At 39.9% G+C, this 22,076-nt stretch overlaps 1 protein-coding gene across 3 annotated transcripts; it reads left to right on the forward strand.

Moving 5' to 3' along the window:
- The first annotated feature begins 421 nt into the window (after positions 1-421).
- TRAF6 (TNF receptor associated factor 6) lies at positions 422-21,687 on the forward strand. Of its 3 annotated transcripts, XM_033120221.1 has the most exons (9): positions 422-659; positions 2,326-2,388; positions 4,752-4,837; positions 5,860-6,176; positions 9,131-9,281; positions 9,976-10,134; positions 11,547-11,618; positions 13,514-13,591; positions 15,111-21,687. In XM_033120221.1, exons 4-9 carry the CDS (start codon positions 5,881-5,883, stop codon positions 15,930-15,932), a joined length of 1,578 nt encoding a protein of 525 aa, XP_032976112.1. In that variant the 5' UTR covers positions 422-659; positions 2,326-2,388; positions 4,752-4,837; positions 5,860-5,880; the 3' UTR covers positions 15,933-21,687. The 3 variants fall into 3 exon arrangements, with proteins under 3 accessions (XP_032976112.1, XP_032976111.1, XP_032976110.1); XM_033120220.1 differs by lacking the exon at positions 4,752-4,837; XM_033120219.1 differs by lacking the exons at positions 2,326-2,388; positions 4,752-4,837 and having other exon boundaries at positions 423-659.
- Positions 21,688-22,076: the final 389 nt, after the last annotated feature.

Below are 22,076 nucleotides of genomic sequence, written 5' to 3' on the forward strand. Positions count from 1 at the left end.
AGGGTGGAGTTGGGGAGGGTTTTAAAAATTTCCGAAGGTCAAGTGATCTAGCACAGTTGGGTATTTCTCCTGCTGGGATGAAGGGAAGCTATAAAAACACAGTTTGGAATTACTGCTGCCACCGCTCACCAGATCACTCGTGGTGACTCCAGGACAGATCTTTTCATCTCCATAGTTTTCATTTACACACACACACACACACACACACACACACACACACACACACACACACACACACACACACACACACACACAGTTCAGAACTGCGGTGTTAAGGACTCCTCAGGCGGGATACCCACTGCAGGGAGACAAGCCCAGCCGAGTACTGGGTACCGACAGCGGGCCTTGCTCCGCGCCTGCGCCGCAGCCCTGCACCGCTGGAGGACCGCCGCCAGGGGGCGCGCAGGCCCGGCCGCTCTGTCTCCACCCCCGCCCTCTCCTCGCCCCTCGCGCCCCGGGCGGGCAGAGAAGGCGGAAGTAGGGGTGTCCTCAGTGGGGTTCGGGCTCCCGGCGGCCCGGGGACGCGATCGCGGCGGCCTTGGGGCCGGGGGACTGGCGTCCAGGCCGCCTCGGCTCGGAGTACGGTGGCCGTCCTCTCCCGGGGTCGTGGCCGCGCGGAGCCGTGAGGCCGGCGGAGTCGGCTGCCCGGGACCCGAGCGGTGAGTCTCCTTCTGACGTCTCGGGCGTCCGCGGCCTCTCCTCCCACTGGGAGGACGCCGCCCCCCTCCTCTCGTTTCCCACAGGTGGAGGACGTCGTCTTTGTCCCTTTGCTTCTCGGAGGTTGGGGACGCCGCCCCCGCTGCCCTCCTCTCGGCTTCCGCGCTCACTCCGTTCCCCGGAGGGAATCCCGCGCCTGCTTCGGCCGCCCTCCCTCCTCTCAGCCCGCGTAGTCCCCTTCCCAGAAAAGGATGTCGCCGGCTGGATTTTCCCGTCCTTCGGAGCTGTTACCAGTTTTGAAAAAAAGTCCCTTTTAAGTTCCCACCGACTTTCTGTCACTGTCATGGGAAAGCTATTTTTGGGTTCCCTGTTGAACTCGATACGGATCCCAGGCAGCACGTTTTTCTTTTTAAAAAAAGAGGGTTCAGATGACACCAAAGTTTCCTCCTCCGCCCCTGCACTCGGTAGTTCTAGCGATTGTTCCAGACGCTGGATTGATAAAGCTGTTCCTAGTATTTGGCTTTAGGGGAACTCCAGCCTAGAGGTAGGACTGTCATGAATGTGAACAGAAAGCACCTAAAGTATTAACAGCGCGAACATATCGTATTTGCGTTGTTTCTTTTGTTTCTCGGGGGAGCAACTTGCTAAATGTCTTCCTACACAGGCATAGAAACGAGAAAAACTCGCAAGAAGTTCTGAGTGTTGGCCTTGTGAATCTGGCCACTGGCATTTGATCCATTCCCTTGTAATTACTGGGGAAGGTAGGAGGGGCTTTTCTGATTTTTGAAGTGTGTGGGGGTGGGGCGGTGGAGGGAAGGTAAAGAAAGTAAGGCTCTTGCAACTCAAGTAAGGAAGGTGTTTCAGGCGCTTGTTGCCCGTGGGATGATCAGAGATTCAACCGGCGTGCACTGTATAGGTTAGAGTATTTCAGAATTGTAACTTGAGGTCTTTTCTGTGATACATATGGATATGGGATGCTGGCAGATTTTTGGCCAGTTGGAATTGGAAAGAAGTTGTTCAAATCTTTGCCTCCTGGAGGAGAACAAATAGTGAGTGCCTAGGAAGGGGACTGCCCCTTGAATCTGGATTCAGAATTAAAACCTAACAGTTGACTATTTGGCAGCATTTCTTGGCCTTAGCAGTGCATTTGCAGGTCTTTGCATTTTAACAATAGATTTTAAGGAGTTGGTAAAGGGCAGCTGCAAATGAAAGGTAATTTCTCAGTATTTTGTTTCACGTGGTTTTACTTTTATATGTTACATGTTTAGCCATGAAGGAACTTCTGTTGACTTAAAATTGACCAATTCAAGATACAACTCGTTGATTTCTTTAGCTTGGACCTTTTCTCATTATCAGCTGTTGATCTTAGGAAACCAATTGTTGGCATCACCCTACTCCCCTCCCCTGTATACTTTTTGGATTATAATATATTCCCAGTTACTAATGGGTGGATTTAAGCCATAATTTATGACAAGGTTACTTTTTATATTTTATTTCTTTTGCAGTCAAATTAAGTTGGCAATAGTTATATCCCACAATATTAACTAAGGCAGTGTTTATTTTACTAGATTCACAACTGCAAAAAGGGAGTTGCAGCCGTGAATCTCTTAACCTACAGGACAAGAAATGATTTATACTTTGTTCTATCCCTTTTATTCATTCCTGTAGGAAACCACATACATTCTGAATGTTCTAGTAGAAAAGAAGCTGTAAGAAATATTTAACTTATAGGTAAGACTATATATTTACTTTTACTTATGGTAGCTTTATTAACCTGAAAATTAAAAAGTCAAAATAAGAGGCAGTAAGCATTTATTTGGGATTCAATAGAATTGCAATTTGGGGAGAACAGCTTCAGCAGAAGCCCAAATAGTGTCCCCCAACTACAGGAGAGAGGCTCAGGGTTTTTACTATAAACACAGTATAGAAAAAATAAAAAATAAAAGAGGACAATGAGGTCAGTTGTATTACAGAAGATTCATTGGTGCTTGATGAGGTACCCTTAGATTTGTACTTTATAGATTGGCTTGAGATAACGGTCATCAGGCAAAAGGCTGGGTTTGTACTTCACTGATTGGTTAGCGATTCGGTCATCACAAAGTCCATTTTCATCTTCCTTGCAAACAGGATATCCTTGTTCAGGATATCCTCTGTCCTTGACTTCTTGGAATGTTGGTGCTTTGGTCCAGATCGGAAGATAAAGGAACATAAGACATGCGGCGCAGTTCCTCTGAAACGGCTGCTCCGGTCTCTTTAAATATGGGCCCACTCATGTCATCTTTCACAGCTTACGTAAAGCCAAAGGCTGCTTTTGTAGCATCTCAGGAAGTAGATCCATGTGAGGTTTCGAGGAATCCTAATCCAGCATTGTATTTCCTGCATGGATGCCAGAGCATCTTCTATTCACTTCTATAGCTGACTCAAAGCACTTCCTATTCTCTTAATGTTAGTTAAAATAGCTATTCATTGTAGTTAGGAAAGTGACTTGTCACTCAGGTCATCACAATCCCTAAAAGTTAAGGGGAAAAATGTTTTAACTTGCCAGAAAGAAAAGAGTGAACATAAAAATACCAACTGGCACTCAAAATACTGTTTTAGCTTAATTTACCATTTGCAGTTGCACAGGCCTATATATACTAGAGACATAGAGAGTGACTATCTGAGAAAGTTTATTTGGAAGACATAGAGCTTTTGTATTCTTAGCGCATGAAAAGCAGTGTGAAAATTGAGGACATCTAGATTTTTAAGTGCTCACTTTCGTCTCTCACATTGCGTTCCTACAGTGGTATTCCTTTTAAGGTTTTCTAAGGGACACATTTGCTATAAAAATTCGCTAAAGATCTTCAAGTCTTTCGAAGTGAACTGCAGGAGGGCCGTATATAGACTATCCAATAAACTGAACTTTAACTTGACATTTGGGCAGAAAAAATAGACTTAGCTCAGCAACTTTTGCATTTGTCTCCTGGCTGGCACGTTGATGTATACTGTACAACCAAATAAATACTAATTTCTCAAAGTGACTTTACTTAAAAAAAATTAAATGGTTAAAGATTTAAAAGATAACTATATCTAGAATTGTCAAGGATATGTAAAATGGGCTCTCTTAAACTTACTCTGTTTTTGGGAGTTGGAATTAAAAAGTCTTTGATATGTGTTATATAACTAGCATGATCAGAGACCTTCGAAAGTTACAAACCCTTTGACCTAATAATTCTACTTCCAGGAAATTTACCTAAGGAAGCAATTGGCCACAAAAATGTGTATGGGAAGAAAAATAACAAAGGATATAAACTCTAGTGTCATATGTCCCCAGATCTGGAGGCTGTGATGGGGGCCTTGTGCCCCATCCTGGAGTACAGAGACAGTGACTGGTTCTGTGTTTGCCACTATCTTGCTCTCCCTTCCTCCTTCCTCACTGCCTGTACTGAGTCTTCCCTAGGAATCTATCTGCATTAGCTATAACAAGGCTTTGGGAGCTGTTTTTAACTTTTCATAAAGATTATATATATCAAAAGTAAAACAAAATGCCAATTTTTCTTTACTGATTCTTTGAAATTCTGTCACCCCAGCATAATAACGCAGGACAACTCATCTTTAGTAGAAGCTGTGTTCAGCATCTTAGTCTGTTTAATAAAAATAAAAGGAAAGAAAATTTAAATGCAGCTTTATAGACAAATTTGTAAAAACATGAATAGACAAACATAGTATAATACAAAGTGCGTAGGCTCTGGGGTCAGGTAGACGTGGGTTCTGATCCCGGCTCTGTTACTTATTCATTGGGTAGTCCTTGGCAAGTCTTTAAGCTCCATAGTTTCCACTTTGATAAGGTAAGCAAGAAAATAATTAAATAAAATTGCTACGTAGAGCTGCACATAGTAACTCATTCTTCCAGGCACAGTTAGTGCTTTGCGTATTTTAACATATTTAATCCTCAGTAATTCTGAGATGGATGATGTAGTTATCCCCACAAGCAGATGAGGAAGCCAAAGCACAGAAAGGTTATATAATTTGCCCAGCTCATACACCAAGTGATGGAGAAAATAGTTAAACTGAGATCATTCGATTCCTGCACCTAATCTCTTACCCCTTCACAGAACTGCTTCTCCAGCCAGAACGGTGCCTCACCCTTTGGAGGTGCTCGCCAAATGGTACTCAGAGTCTTTTTGAGAAGAAGAAAAAGGTATCTGTCGTGACAAAAAGAGGATGACTCTCTAAACCCACTTTTGGACAAGTTGGCAGCCAAGATTTTTGTATAAAAATGAGACAGGCAGATATGATCATTGTCTACCATATTGACGGGAGGCTTACATTCTGTTTCTAGAACTATATCTGGCACATATTAGGAATTTTCCTCAGGTGTAATTACCTACAACAGAGACCTGGTTGTATAGGCTGTGAATTGCTTTTAGACATTAGCTTTTCACTCAAAAATACCATAAAAATGGCTTAGAATTTGAAGGCATCCCACCTACCCATGAAAGCAGTAGTTTTCCACAGGCAAGCAAAACCTCACTTGTTTTTCCAGTCAAATAATGAAACGTAGTCACTTGATGCGACTGAAGGCAGGGACATAGAAATACACTTTCTCAATTCCATTCTTTCTACATAATAGATACCCCCACACTGAACATTTGGAAGTACTCATAGAATTTTAGGTGTAGAAGAAGCAGCTAAGATCCATATGGTTAAGTTGCTCAAAATCACACACCTTATAGTTGCACATAATCATCTAATCCGCTGTGTATTGCTCTGCCTTGCGCTCTCTGCTGGTCTTACTGTTCTCAGGGTTCTTGAAGGATTCTTGAAGGGACTTCAGCAGCATAATTAAGTTCTTCAGCAGATGCTTAATGAGCACCTGTTATGTGAAAGATCTTACACTGAGTTTTGAGGATATGGAAATTAAAGTCTTGACTTCAGTCACAGGAAACATTTAAACAGATAATTATGCTCTAGCCAAGTATTACAATTGAGGTACTTTTCTTTTTTTAACCTTATATTCTATCTATCATGAATTCCTTAAGTTATTATAAAACAGTACTCATGAAGCATAGCTCAAAAATATTTGAAACTTTTCTGTAAATAATACTAATGCAGCTTATATATATTTACTAAAAGGCGACCCGCATAGATAAGCTATAATATACACGTGTGTGTGTGTGTATATATGTATTTTAAGGCATTTTTTTCTTGCTATTCCTACAGAGCGATTGATAATCTGTTACTATGAGTCTGCTAAACTGTGAGAACAGCTGTGTGTCCAGCCAGTCTGAGAGAGACTGCTGCGCTGCCATGGCCAGCTCCTGTAGTGCTGCAGCAAAAGAGGACAGTGTGAGTGGGGCTGCCAGCACAGGCCATCTCTCCAACTCTTTGATGGAGGAGATCCAGGGCTATGATGTAGAATTTGACCCACCCCTGGAGAGCAAGTATGAATGCCCCATCTGCTTGATGGCGTTACGGGAAGCAGTGCAAACACCATGCGGCCACAGGTTCTGCAAAGCCTGCATCATCAAATCAATAAGGTACGTGAGCAGAAGAAAGCACCATGTCCCCTACAGAACCAAACACAGAGAACAATATCACCCAGATCACGGGACATCCCGAGAACAGTCTTACGCTTTAAAAACTACTTAGGGAAAAAGAACACTGGACAGGACAGAAAAACTGAGAAATTACGTTCTTATCTTAGTTCCTACTGTGGTACGAAAGGTGATTTTTATCTCCTGCCCTCTGCTGACCCTCGGATAAATAAATAAGCAAATAAGTAGCTGCTGCTCCTTAAAGCACTTCTGTTGCAGACAAGGGTGTGTCTCTAAGAAAATAACATAAAATAAATGTACCGTAATGATGATACCAAAATGTGATCATCTCAGCCATACAAAAGATGCTGATTCTGTAGTGATCAGGTATCATTTTAGCCACATTATAGTCTGTCTCTCACCTGATATCTATGGACAACTATTGCAATAACCAGTATTTTTAAAGGAAGTTTTAATTGATGGCTCTACCTTCATAATATATCCAAAATTCAGTCCCTCCTCATTGCCACCACCCTGTTCTGAATCACCGTCAGCTCTCTCACAGGCCTCCCTGCTTCTACCTTTGCCTTCTTCTAGACTGTTCTCAAAATAGCAGCCAGAGAGAACCTAGTAAAATAAGTATGATGTCATCTCTTCTCAGAATGTTGCAGCAGGTCATCTGGAAGTAAAAGCCAAAGTCCTTGTGAGGCCCTAGATAATAGTTCCATAATCTGTTTTCTGACCTCCTGTCTCCTGTGTTCTCCTTCCTTCCACCAGTTCACTCTGCTGTTCCTTCAACAGGTCAAGCGTGCTCCTGCCTTAAGGAGTTGGCTTTAGCTGTTCTCTTTGGAACATTCTTCAGTTAACTGCCTACCTAACCTTTTACTCCCTCCTTTGTGGCTCAAATATCACCTTCTCATAGGTACTCTGGCTACGCTATTTATACCATAGCATGGCCCCCCCGTCTCTCCCACCTCCCAAGCTCCCTCATCCAATAGGAAAATAAACTTGAGAGCAGGGGTTCAGATCTGTTTTATTTCTTGATTATTTCCTAAGTGCCAGAAACACTGGTAAAATGGATTTCTGTTAAATGATTCAAATTCATCTCCCAAGAAGTAAATTTTACTATAATTCATAAGTTGATGGGAATATTTTTAGATGACTAAGGAGTTCTATATAGAACAAAAAAAAAAATTGGAAGTGGGAGGATTTTATATTCTGCAATAAATAAGCATCCAGTTATATTGGTGAAATCATTTATAAGTAGGTTAAGCTGGCTACTCACTGTAAATTTTTCTCTTTGACCTTTTACATTTTTTCTTTTCTTTTGGTATCCTTTGGTTTTGGTATCAGGGTAGTGCTTGCCTTGTAAAATGAGTTTGGAAATGTTCCTTCTTTCATTTTTTGGAAGAGTTTGAGAAGGATTGGTATTAATTGTTTAAATGTTTGATGAATTCACCAGTGAAACGATCTGCTCCTGGACTTTTGTATATTGGGAGATTTTCGATTACTGATGCACTCCCTTTACTAGTAATATGTCTGTTCAGATTTTCTGTTTCATCATGATTAGTCTTGGTAGGTTGTGTGTACCATTTTATGGATCGTTGATTTTTTTGGAGGTAGAGAGATATACAATATTTTACCAAGTGTCACCCATGTCCAGGAAAGTAGCTAATCTTTAGCAGTTTTTTAATAGCAAGATATTCATGAAAGTAGTGGGACAGTGATCTGAAAAGGAAGTAAAACCCACAAAAGGAAGTCTGAGGCTTTTTTTTTTCCTATCTCCCTCTCAGCTAGAAATGACCACTTATTTTGACTAATGTTCTTAAAGGAAGGGACTCCAAAATGTCGTATCCGTTATAGTCATTCAGGGAATCAAAATGCATCTTAATCCAATTCCATTTGCTGTGGATAATGGTTTCCAGTTTACTTTGTAAGGTTCATGTTTTCTCTTAGACATCCATCACTTAGGTTTTGTTTATAGCTTTCTGTGTTTCTCATAAAATATTCGACAGTGTAATAATGACATTAGTGTGAGAGATGCCCCATTAAAGATTGACTGTCTCTCTCACATTTATTAGTTCTAAGGCATTTGATAGCAGACCCCATTTTTCAGCACCTTTTTACCTACCACAGCAACTACCGTTGTTGGCTTACACATAGGAGATGCTCAACAAATGTTTAAGGGATCGATCGATGCTCTTGGAGTCTACTTGACATGCCACCTTTTGTGAGTGAAGATTGAGACATCCCAAAAAGTTAAAGGGAATGACAGACACACAAGCTTCCTGGGGATGGTTTTTCCCATCATAAGATAAAATAAACCCCGGGAAACTAAGACATAGAGGTCCTTTAACTTCCTACTACCTTAGTTTTTAGACAGGAAAATAAAGGAAGACTTTTGTTGCCCATGAGCCAGAGTGTTATAATGACTGTTCAGAGTAAACCTTAAAATGTGACCCTGTAGGAGTAGTACTGATTGGCTTAATTTTTACTTATGATTGAGGAATACACTATGGACATGTTATTGGTATTGTGAGCAGTGTGTTTAGTTCATCTCACTAGTATGTTGCATGGCTGCTGCCAAAACAGAGGCCGGCTCGACTGCAAAATTCCCATCTTTAACTTTTACTTCACTTTATACCAATCAAAATATGACTTTATTCAGTTAATTTTTCTTATTTGTTTAGTTAGAATCTGTCCCACAATCTAAAATCCCATAGTTTTTGATAGGTAACCAATAAGGTGCTAGTTATATTCATTTCATAAAAGAACAGTTCATAAACTGTCCATAAAAGGTAATGGGTTTTTTTGGTGATAGTATTCAATATAATGTGTTAAATTATTTTCCATAGGAAATAATAAATGGAGAATTTATATAAGGTGGATTAAAGTTGTTTGTGTTTTTTAATGTGAATGTTTATATCTATCAAATGTATGTATCTTATTTTTTTTAGGGATGCAGGTCACAAATGTCCGGTTGACAATGAAATACTGCTGGAAACTCAACTATTTCCTGACAATTTTGCAAAACGAGAGATTCTTTCTCTGACGGTGAAGTGTCCAAATGATGGTTGTTTGCACAAGATGGAACTGAGGCATCTTGAGGTATTAAAGTTATTTTCTAGCCATTAGCACATATACAAGGTAGTTCCTGGAGAATAGAGACTTTGCCGTGTCCACCTGTGTATCATCAGTGCTTAGTATTTAATCCTTGGTTAATAAAATACCAACCCTTTCACTAATTGACTATAAATATATGTGGAAACCTGAAATTTTTTATCCCATCTACTCTGACTTTGCCCAATGATAATAAATAAGAAATCAGTATTCTTTGAGCTTTGGGAGTGAATATTATCTGCAGTAAAACTGAAGAGCATTTTAAATACAGGTGTCATATTTTAATCCCATAGCTTCATTTCTCTCATTTTGAAATAAGCAGCAAGTCTCGTGTAGCCATCGTCTTAGTACCCAGAACCTACTTTTTTCTGTTTTTCTAAACTGCGTTTTATTATGAACTAAACGGAGTCCGTCTATAGCTTGAGATTAACTGAGGCAACCAGAGAAAAGAACTTGCTTTAAAATTAAATAAATTAATTCTTAGCTTGGTTTTATGAGAAATTAAATATCGTTTCTGTTCTGTTCAAAATTAAGTGTTTAAAACATTTGAACTTGCCCCCTTTATTTAGCTCCTTTTGAAGGAGTGCCTCTTTGGACAGAAAACAGTATATTCTTAGAAGAGATTATATTTAGATTTCTTAAGGATTGGCAAATACTAATCAATTATTTTTTCTTATTATAGGATCATCAAGCACATTGTGAGTTTGCTCTTATGAATTGTCCCCAATGCCAACGTCCCTTCCAAAAATGCCAACTTAATATTCACATTCTCAAGGAGTGTCCAAGGAGACAGGTTTCTTGTGTAAACTGTGCTGTATCAATGGCATTTGAAGATAAAGAGGCATGTACTAACTTGGATTTGTTGATTTCACTACTTAATTGTTTTTCTTTTTTTAATGTCCATTTGACGGGGTTAGCAGGAGATGAGGATGTTATTCCAATTCTGGGTCTATGTATTATCAGTTGTGCGAAGATTGACTTTTAAAACACAAAGTTCAGTAAACCATTTTAGTAAATCAGTGTAGGGTTTACATTTGCATATCTTTCTTAGAAAACATGTTTATGCTACTTACCATGTAGTAGATCTGCAAGTAACAGAACCTTCTGGGAAAGACATATGCTGATCTGCTTTCCTGTGTGATATTTTCGTGGATTGGAGACACAGGGAGAATGATTACTGTATAAGACTTATGCTTAACTCTTTGAAAAACAGAATGAGTTGTGAGAACTTTTATGGAGAATAAATTAAATCCCACAAAGTGTGTCCCTTTGGTGATAATTCATCGAGCTATACACACATAATGAATTCATTTTTCTTGTACATGTTACACTTCAGTTACAATGTTTATCTTTAAGAAGAAACTTGATGGCACCTCACAGCATCTTATGATAGAACAGTTTTTTTTTCATTCAGAAACTGAGATGTAAAGAGGTTATAATTTTACATTAATACTGTAACGGCAAAGCTAGCCAGCACAGAGATCGTGGTCCTGGACCCCATCCTATGTCCTTTTTACTGAAATAACCTATATAAATAACATATAATTTATGTTCTTTTATAATTAATATACTTCCTTAAACTTTATTTCTTAGTTTATCATGGTGATATTCCCTACTTTCTTATGAGATCAAGCATATTATACTCATTAAGTTAATGACCAAAAAAAGTCAGCTAACTTGCTGAAAAATGGGGAGAAATATGAAGCATAATTAGAACAAATTGATGTGTTCCCCAACTTCAGTAAGTTAAATGGACTTAACCTGGAAGGTTAATTATTTCTTAAGTTCATTGTAGTCTAGAAAACAAGGCTCACCCTTCCAAAGCCTTTGAGAACCTGGGCACCAAAGCCTCCTGCCCTAGTAATGCTTCTGTTCTTTAACCCTCTGATAAGAGTTATAATTAACTCATCACACTGCTGCTGGAAAGTTTTGGAAGAATGCCTTTGGAGAATATGGTATTGGTAATTGATGTCCAAACTAGTCACACATGTTCTGCCTCGGGTTAAAAGAAAAAATTTAAAAGATTGTCATTTGCATACGACCATATTCTTTTAGAGCTAGAACATGAGTTGAATCTCATTATTGCCCTGGCAAAGGGACAGAAAATAACCTTTATATTAATTCTCACTTTTTTAAGTACACATTGATATCCTTAATTTTTTCATGGTGAAAAACTTACTTTTATAAAATAAGATTGTTTTTACTTTTTCAGATTTTCTCATGCTTTTCTTGTATTTCTCTAATAAAATTTAGATCCATGACCAGAACTGTCCTTTGGCAAATGTCATCTGTGAATACTGCAACACCATGCTCATCAGAGAACAGGTATAATGATTCTTTTTCATAAATTAATATTTCTATAAATAGATTAAAGAAGTGAGTTAGGTTTTTAATTGAAAATTTGAATTAGTAAGAAAAAATGAATACAGGTTAAAGAAGCGTTAGAACTATGTGAAAATGTTTCATATACATTAATAAGTACTTGCAGAAAGAACAAAATACTCAGCCCTCCCTAAACATTTAAAATCCCTAAGTTGTTAATATATCCATTTTTATGTATATTCATAAAAGTTCCCGACAAAACCAGGTAATTTTAAGATACAAATAATCAAAACTCCTCATTTAAAGGAAGAAAACCTTAAGAAATACCTATTTGCACATGGTGAATTAAGGATCTTAGGTATCCAGAGACCAGCTTAAAGAACGAACAGTGAAAAAGAAGAAAACAAGTCTGTTTAGTAGCAGAACATCATCTGTCACCACAGCCCCTGAGACATACTGAGAGATTTTGAGATTTCCAGGATCTATAGCCACTCTGGTCAGTTTTCCTGTAGACCACTGATGGGGCATCATCAGTAGTAGTTATAATAGAAGACTATACATTTTTTTTATTAATAGAGAAAGGAAAATTCCATCTGATCACTATCTTCTGACATTTGGGGAGTTTGCCCACAAAATTTGAATATTAGTCACTATTTATACACTCATGAAATCTGCAAACCCAGAGATCATAATTGATTATTGAACAGAAGCAAGCAAAACCTGTCACTCGACTAAACTTTTCCATTTGTCTATTAACAGTCCTACAGTTTTTTCCAACGAAGCCTTAATTTGAAGGTGTTAAACTTTTTTTTGCTTATGAGGTCTCGCCTCCCAAGTTTTTCTTTTTGTTCTATTTTATTATTTAAAGGAAACCATGCAGCACATCTAAAACCTTGGTTGTGCCACTGACTTGCCCACTGACGTCTGGCAAGAAATTGATCAGGGATCAGCAAACCAGCCCGCCAGCCAAATGTGGCCCACTACCTGTTTTTATAGACAGGTTTTATTGGAGCACAGCTATGCCCCTGTGTCTGTGTGTCACATATGGCTGGTTTTCTGCCACAGTGGTAGAGTTGAGTACTTGGGACAGAGACCATAGGGCCTACAAAGCTGAAAATGCTATCTGATCCGTTACAAAAAATGTTGCTGACCACTGTTCTGGATTATGCAAAATGAAGGATTGGGTTAAATGGTCCCTAATGTCATTTCTGCTTGAAGTATTTATGACTAACTAGCCAAACTACATTTCTAAAGGGAATCTGGTACCACTTTCAAAGAATATGGTTTTCTGTAATGGATCTTACCTTAAAGAATGTGTTTCAGAGTCCCCAAATCAAAACCTGAGACATTCTTTAGAACTTTTATAAATGTGCGTAATACACCTTCTAACATCTGTTTCCCCATTATAGCCAAAACATTCCCAGGTTAACAAAAAGCATAAAGATTTATGAAAGGTGGACATGAGGGAAGTACTGGGATCAGTCCGTGGCTTTAATATATGCCGTTGACTGGTCCATATTAGACGGCTTGGACCATAGTGGGAGTCCTGGATAAGTCTGCAGTCGTAGTTGACATCAGAAGGTGACTTTTCTTTAAAATGCCACTAGAGGGTTCTAGTTCCCAGCAGTAGGAACAAATTCATTTTATTGAAATGAATATTGAGTGATTTGGGGATGGTATGAGATATTGATATTTTCTTTCTCTGTGATTTTGAAAATAAATATTTTATCTTTGTGGGCTGCACAGTTTCTGTTGCAACTATTGTGATGCAAAAGTAGCCATAGACAATACTTGATTTTGTTTAGCTGAATGTAAATTTTTATTTCAAGTGTGATCTCATCAAACTAGAACATGACATGCAGGGAAAAACATTTTTCAACTTTCGTTTTGCTTTTCAGATACCTAATCACTATGATTTAGACTGTCCTACAGCCCCAATTCCATGTTCATTCAGTACTTTTGGTTGCCATGAGAAGGTAAGGTGTTTCTTTTTTTTCTTTCGATTCTTGAATATAGATCAAGGATGCAGTTATATAGTGCAGTGGAGAATACCGGTGAATGGTGGCGATTGACATGTATGTACATGTAGACTTAAGGTCCACAGAGAAATTGGGACTCAGAATATTGATTTGGGGAAGTAGTGAGGATGATGGAAGGTGTGTGCTTGAGAGCATATAGAGTGAGTGTGTACAGGAAAGAGAATTAGACCAGGAAAGGAGCTGTGGCGAACAGTCTTCGAACTTGATGAACCAGGCAAAGGAAAAGGTGTTGTTTTGGTCTCTAAAATTAGTTGCAAGATGAGTGAGCACTTATGTCAGATATCTAAAACAGATCATTATTTATGATAAGTTCTTTCTGGAGAGTGCAGTTACACTCTTGCTTTTCCATTATGCTTTTTTTTTTTTTAAGTGGTGAAAGAGTAGTTTATTAGAAGAGGTAGTACACTCCAAAGGAATAGGAACGGACCCAAGCAGTAGAGAATGGCTCAAGGGCCCAAGGCGGCATTATTAGAAGGAAAAAGTACACTCCAAAGGGTTTGGAATGGGCCCGAGTAAAGGCAAGGAAGGCTCAAGAGGCTCACAGGGCCCCATTATGCTTTTTTTATCTGACTGTTTTTTTTAACCATAAGAATGCATTTTAATAATTAAAAAATTAAAATGAGTAAATAGTATATAGTATGATTACATCTGGGGGGAAATTCTGTATGGTTTGCGGAGAGAAAAAGACTTGAAGGAACTATCAAATGTTAATGGTGAGTGAGATTATAGATAACTTATTTTCTTTTTGATAATCTACATTTTCTCTTTTTCTATAATATACATGAATTACTCTTACATAAAAATTGTAATATCAGGACTATTTCTTTCGTATAACAATTAAGATGTTCTTTATGACTTGAGAAGAGTGTGAAGACAGGAGTGATTCCAATTTGCAATAGATTTGTATAATGAATGAGGAATCCGGGGCAGGTAGAATACTCTTGGTTATAAAAGGAGGAGGGATAAAATGGTATTAGCTAGAGAGAGACACAAGATCAATAGAGAGGTTTGCCTTTTTTAATAAAAATGGGAAAGACGTTAATTGTATTCTGAGTGACAGGGTTAGGGGGAGAGAATCAAGATGTAGGAGAAAGGGGATAACGGAGCCACACTTGTGGGGCTGTTAAAAACGGGCAGGTGCCATTTAGAGCCCAGGTGAAGGATGAGTCTTAGATAAGAGGCCAGTCATCTCCGAGTCAGAAGAGAAGGATGCGTGTGGACCCTGATACTGGGAGGGAGCTTTTTCTGAGTGAAAGATGGGAGAGCACACAGCAGAGAGCCTCAGTGTTTCAGCGAATTTAGAGGCAAGATCTCAGGAATCTGACGGAGACAAAAGAGTGTTGTAGGAGACTGAAGGCAGTGGTGACGTCACTTAAAACCTTTTATTCCGCTCGGCTAGGTGCCTTCCTCGTCCTCACAGCATCTATTCCCAGCTTAACTTGTGCTTGATATTTAGATGCAGAGGATCCACTTAGCACGGCACCTGCAGGAGAGCACGCAGTCGCACATGAGGATGTTGGCACAGGCTGTTCAGAGCTTAAACCTTGCTGCCTCTCTGCCCCGGGTCTCTGGGTGTCACCCAGAGGTGAATTTCCAAGAAACCATTCAACAGTTAGAGGGTCGCCTTGTAAGACAAGACCATCAGATCCGGGAGCTGACTGCGAAAATGGAAACTCAAAGCTTCCATGTAAGTGAGCTCAAACGAACTATTCGAACGCTTGAGGACAAAGTTGCTGAAATAGAAGCACAGCAGTGCAATGGGATTTACATCTGGAAGATTGGTAACTTCGGGATGCACTTGAAATCGCAGGAAGAGGAGAAACCTGTTGTCATCCATAGCCCGGGATTCTACACGGGCAAACCTGGGTACAAACTGTGCATGCGGCTGCACCTCCAGCTGCCAACTGCCCAGCGCTGTGCGAACTATATATCCCTCTTTGTGCACACCATGCAAGGGGAGTATGACAGCCACCTCCCTTGGCCCTTCCAGGGTACAATACGCCTTACAATTCTGGATCAGTCAGAAGCACCTATAAGGCAAAACCATGAAGAGATAATGGATGCCAAACCAGAGCTGCTTGCCTTCCAGAGACCCACCATCCCACGGAACCCAAAAGGTTTTGGCTATGTGACTTTTATGCATCTAGAAGCCCTAAGACAAAGAACCTTCGTGAAGGATGATACTTTATTAGTACGCTGTGAGGTCTCTACCCGCTTCGACATGGGTAGTCTTCGGAGGGAGGGTTTTCAGCCACGGAGCACTGATGCAGGGGTATAGCATCCCCTCATTTGTTGAAAAGGAAAAAAAGCCATCTGGAGAAAACAGTGTCTTTCCTTGCCCTGTTCTCAATAATATGTAGACAAAAAAAAAAAAAAAGGCAGTGGGAAAGATGTATTACCCACCAATTGAATGTGGTTAGAGAGCTCATGTGCCACTTTTTTCTGTTACACGTGTCTGAAGCGTCTTTCCTTTGGGATCTGCAGATTCCATGCTGTTTTAGAATTGTTACACCTGCAATGTCTGTAGCGTGTCACAGCAGCCACTTGTCAATTAGTATACCTCTTTGTGGTCCTTTCACGGGCTTTTGCTCCAGAATGTTCTGATGTCAGAAGCTTAGGGTTAGAGTGGTAAAGCTCAAACCTTTCAGTGATAATGGACGTTCCTGAAAAGTTCAGCCTATTTTTATAGTATTTTATGTAATATATTAAACTTGAGAATCACTACCGCCTTGTGCTGGTGCCGACAAGAAGAGTTACGACTCTAGAGTTGAGTTCTCATTTTATTTGACCTCTGATAGAGTTCAGAGGATTCAAACCTTAATCCTTGGAAAGTTTAAGTTCTCATGTATCATCCCATTTTTGCCTTGGGGTGGTACTAAGGATATTCAGGGACTAATTTAAAACCTAAATGTAACCTTAGTTATATATAATCTTGTGAACGTGTTGTCTGTTGCTTGATTCTTGTTTAAATGTCTCATTCTACCTTACATATTTCTGGCTACAAAGGAGCATCTTCTTGAGTTTAGAATGCGAGAACCATGTGGATACCAACTGCTCAGTGTTACACTATAAATCCCTTTGTGTCTGTTCACTACAGAGTGAGTTCCTCAGCCCTGCCCGTGTGTTCTGATGCTAAGCTCGTAGGACAAGGGATGCACACATAAAATTGCCAACATAAAATTTAAAATGACTCAACTAGTCAGCTAACATGGCATCTCATTGGTGGTGACAAAAGTTCTTTGAGCCAGAAATGTTCACCTCTTTTGAATGCCCTCTGGTTTAGTTCAGTTAAGGGGAACAAAATTGCTTTCCTATTAGAGAATCTCTTAATATTTGGTAGATCATTGGTAACACTTGAGAGGTCACCCGACTAAGGTTGGACATCATCAGGACTTACCCTGAGTAGGCTGCTTTAGTCTGCCAGGTCACACGTACGGAGGATCACGTGGAATGTATTGAAATGGCTGAATGTTCCCAACAGGGAGACGTGGTTTTTGTGCCACTGTACATTTGTTAAAGGTCTGTAGGTAGTAAATGTGGTGAAATCTAGTTCTCAGGGTGTCCCACAACTAGCATGGGCTCTTAATAAAGAATCTAAGAGAACCCATACTCTACGCTGTTTACACAAGATTATGTTTGAGGTTGCCTAGCTATGAGAAACGGTACTGTTCTCTCCAGAGAGGCCAAATCAGAGCCCCCGGCCAGTGTGAAAGATCAGCCTTCATTTCAAGAGGAAGCCAGAACTTGCGGTTCCAGCCAGACCCAGCCTGGAAAGGTCACTTTGACACTTCCTTTTACTTTTCTCCGTACTCCCCTGCCCACCCCACGTTTAGGCTCCGGGTCTGGTGGGTTTCTGTTACAAAGTGGAAATAAAGATCATGCAGAGATCCTGCCCCCAGCGCCACTGCCGGCACCACCTGATTGTCGACCAGTTGGCACTTCGCTCCCTGGCACTTGGTGTCCCTGAGCTCCTCCTGTGCTTTCCAAGGAGCTCCCAAGCATCATCGCAGCACCAGCCGTCTTGGGCAGGGAATCGCACCCCGCTGCTGTGCCTCCCATTGTTTTTCAGTGAATACGTGATCGTCAAGTTCATTTAAAAAGTAAATGGTAGTTATTTTTGTTGCATAGAAAAAGCCTGAAGGAAATATACTGAACTATTTTTGATGACGTGTTTTCTATGTGCTTTCTTATATGTTTTACATTTTCTAGAATAAACGTACTTTTATCAGAGAAAAAGAAAAATTAAATGTTGCCACAAAACATTCAACCCCACCAAAAAAAGGAAATGATATTTAAAAGCTTTCAGGTCTGGTCAAATTTCTTAAAAGCATGGCTGTGCATTAGGCACTGAGGAGTCATTTCCTGCTTTGGTTATTTTGTTCTACTCAGGAATTTTAATCCAAACAATAACAGCTTTTTTGTCTAACTTCAACTTCTAGCTTCAGGTTTCCCATCTCTAAAATGAAGAATTGGATTAGCCGTTTCCAAGGTCCACTCCAACCGTAAAATTCTGTTGTTAAGAAACTAAAGTCTAACCAGCAGAATGTTGACAATACTTATAAAAAGATTTTGCCAGTAGAAAATTGCTTCAGCTTAATTTTTGCTGATAAAATACTCTAATTTAGTGTCTGTCAGCTGGGTCTCATCTTAATTTTAATAAGCAATTTTTTTAACCCCCAACATTGAGCATTTTGTAATAAACCAGCCACTTATTTTATGCTGTTCATTCATTGTGAATATAGAATAAAAGTAACAATCAAACTGTCATTCCAAATAGGAACTTTCGTTAAGACTTCAACTCAGAATCAAATCTTTCCTGGAAAACTGGTCTCTTCTGTTTTTCAAATCTCTTGCCCCACTCGGAAACATGCTAGTTTCACCTAGTTGGCCAATTTTATCAACCTTCTAACATTTATTGTCGGACATCATTCTTGGACATTGCTAAATTACAAGTAGTTTCCTCTTTTCCCAGAGATGTCCAACCTAATGTTGGATGAAACTTGCCTCAAGTCTTACATTTTGCTACTGGGAAACAAGTCAGGATGTTGGTTTATAGTTTGGTAGTTTTTTACTATCCTTTGGCTGTTGCAGCAATGACAGTTTCTGGCTATTCTACATGATGATTCAACTTTTATTTTGGGGCATAAAAATAGGAATAGAAGAGAAAAAAGTGAAATAGAAAGAAAGGTAAGTTTTTTCCCCTAGTGATGGGCTAATAGATGTTGGACGATCTCTGGCCAATCGTTTTGTGGTGGGTATAAAATTGTGAAATTATCGTCCATTACTGTTTATGCCAGGAGGTCTCCAATCAACTGAGAGCATGTTTATGACTTTGGCATGCAGGTAGGATGCATTCTTCTTAAAGAGGAGCAATGGCTTGTCATTCCTTTATCCAGGGGTCGCTGCAGTCTCTGGTGACCAGAAAGCACTTTTAATTACTAGGGAGGTTTGAGATTTTGAAGTACTTTTCCTTTATTCAGGTACTGCTGCTCTCTTTTTGGCTTGCTTCCATTAAATTCTCACTGTTTTACCTAAAATACCATTAGGTGTTTTTGTAATGCCTAGTTCCATAGAACCTAAGCAGCGCAATGCCTTAAGGAAATGCAAAAGGGCCGATAGTCATTTGTATTTGTTTTTGAAATACATGTTTTAAATTCCTAGGTCCACTTGATAAGCTGTAATTAAGTTTCACAGCTGCTGTCATTGTGTCTATAGACTGGAGTTGGCACTTCCAAATTCACAGGATCCAGAAAGATGATCCAATGAAACCAAATGAGGTAGATCTCTGCAGATTGTAACATTGTTACAGCCTTCACTTTTACTCAAAGAAACACTTGCAAGGAGGTGCCTGGTTGTTTCCACTCAATGTCACCTAAGCCTTTAATGTTCTAAAGTTTTTTCCTCCCTGAAAATTCGGGTTATTGTAAAATTATAAAGTACTAAGAAATCATTCCAGATGGGGAAAGCATTTTGTGGGCTGAGGAGATGGGTGCGGTGCCTTTTCTCTCTCAAAGTGCTTTCTCAGCAGGACAAAGCCCAGCCTTTAGGACGAGAGGGAAGGAGGGCGTTCTCTCTCCAAGTCTGAGGCTCTGACTGGGGTGCCGTTTGGTTCCCAGAAAGTCAGGGTCGCACAGCTGTCGGGTGCTTCCAAGGCATTTTCTGGGACACGGAGGCCCTCCCCTCCTTCGAGCCTCCTTGCCTGTGTGGACTGACTGCATTTATGCCAACATTCTCCGGGTAGAAGCCAAAGTGCTGTGGGAAGAAGGGCACCGATTCCTGTATCCCAAGGAGGAAACGCTACCCGTGGTCCCAGCTGCTCATAATGACATTCTCTTCTACCCTGGTCCTTAGGAGAATGGAAACTCTGAGCGACAGGGACGCTGTTCGCTGCTGAAACCCTGTACTTAGTGCAGTGCCTGGCACACGGTACACACACATCCATTTACTGATGAACTTTTAGCAAAAATACTGGTTGAAGTTGACCAATGTCTGGTAGTTTATTTATCATGTAAGTTTTAGGTGGTAAAGCATAGATGTTACTTTTTTTGCTTTTTTTGCCCCCAGCACTTTATTATGAAGTTTTTCAAGCATGCAGAAATGTTTAAAGAACTGTACAGTGAACATCCCCCACCTAGAATCTACAAAGAACGTTTTATTACATTCACCTCGTCACTTAAAAGATGTTACTTTTAATATGATGTCTTCAAGCTTGACTTTTTAAAAATCTCATGGCTAAGGGTAACTGAACAGCTTAGATGGCATGTTTCAGTGGGGAAACCTGTGATGTATGTGTGGTAGCTGGAATTGTAGTCCTCACTTTAAGCTAGTTTTAAATGTGTCAATCTGTTACGTTGAATTTTAATCTTATTTATTTTGCCTGAAGGGATGGCTTTTATAATGGATTTATCTGAAAGTCCTTGATCAATCGTGCAGAATATTCTAATGTCATTTTCACACTCGATAAACTATTCAATTAATTTCTCTGGTAAGAATGTAATTTGGGGTCTATTTTGCTTATACAAGGTTCCAGGCTTATGTTCCCAGAAGGCTGACATATAATTTAGCATAGAAACCACTAAATTAGGAACTAAGAGACTTAGATTTTACTCCCAAGTGAACATGGGCAAATCAGTTCTCTTTGTCTTTGTGTCCACTTATCTACCTGTGGAGTGGGGACTAGAAGTTGAAATTTAGATACTATTAAGTAATGGTAACATTTATTAATGCTTGGATCTATTAAGAAAGACACTTTATGAATCCAGGGAGCGTCTTATAATTTTATAACTGCATGACAAGCTGTGGAATGAAATCTGACTTGAAAAATCGAAGCAATGCGGTGGTCAGAGTCTTATCAAAACGTCTGCTGTGGCTTAGAACTTAACTATTGCCATGGAATCTGTGAGTGGTTTTCCTAATCCACCTGGACTCTGAAAGCAACGTGTTTTGTGAGAGGGAGTGGATGAAAAACTGGGAGGAGGGGCCACTAATCACAGGAAGACTGGAAATGGGGGCAGGGGGTTAAAGGAATTACCCAGATTTACTGCAACACTCTCCACTAGTCTCCCCAAGGCTCCCCCGCCCCCCATGACACACACAACCCAGAAACAAGCCAGCCTTGCCTGCAGCTTCGCCTCAGGGTCTCCGTCAGGCCTGTACAATTGAATTGCAGGGTCTCTGTACTCCATGTAGGAAACAAGCGTGACCTGTTCTTTCTAAACTTAGATTATGAATGTATATTCCCATTTAATTCATAAAGATACAAAGGGGTTTTTATTTCAGATCATGTCTTAGTAGTGGTTGCAAGGATAGGACTAAAACCGTTCCTTGAATGGCACCTTATTAAATATTACTTAGAAGAAAACAGAAGCCCACGGACACTCCTAACTCCTCCTGTTTGTTGTTGATATTCTCTTACCAGCCTGTATATTGCACCCTCATCTTTACCTAAAAAGTACTCTTAATTAAAATGAAACATATATTAAAATGTAAGTGATATTGCAGGTGTTTTTAAATAAATAAGTAGACCACTTTGACTTTTTGCTTTATCTTTGTTCTGTTTCTGAGACTGTAACTCAGTATATTGGGAGGGAAGAACGATCGCAGGTGCTAGTTTTCACTTGCAATAAAATTAATATCCTGCTTCTTCCAGAAATAGCAAATGGGGGTTCATTCTCATCCTTGGTCTAGGCTGCGGTTTCTGCCCTGGAGTCTCTAAGACTGCATTTTGCAAAACAAAATTAGGCCCAAAGAGAGAGGATCCTAAACTGGTAAATAGAAAGTGTGAAACCAGATAGCAACATGATCTTATTCCCAACAGATAGATGAGAAGCCTAGGTTCTCCCAGTTCCAAGGCTGTGGCTGCCCGGTCTCGCCTTAGTTAGCAAACGCCCTGGATGAATTTTTAAGTGCAGGTAAAATCATC

The sequence above is a fragment of the Rhinolophus ferrumequinum genome, chromosome 11 (genome assembly GCF_004115265.2).
Source record: "Rhinolophus ferrumequinum isolate MPI-CBG mRhiFer1 chromosome 11, mRhiFer1_v1.p, whole genome shotgun sequence".
Classification (NCBI taxonomy): Eukaryota; Metazoa; Chordata; class Mammalia; order Chiroptera; family Rhinolophidae; genus Rhinolophus; species Rhinolophus ferrumequinum.

Excerpts from the sequence above, each read along its gene's own strand:
- TRAF6 (XM_033120221.1), top strand. The coding sequence starts at position 5,881 with ATGAGTCTGCTAAACTGTGAGAACAGCTGTGTGTCCAGCCAGTCTGAG. Across the intron at positions 6,177-9,130 it reads TGCATCATCAAATCAATAAG|GGATGCAGGTCACAAATGTC; the intron begins GTACGTGAGCAG and ends TATTTTTTTTAG. Across the intron at positions 13,592-15,110 it reads CTTTTGGTTGCCATGAGAAG|ATGCAGAGGATCCACTTAGC; the intron begins GTAAGGTGTTTC and ends CTTGATATTTAG.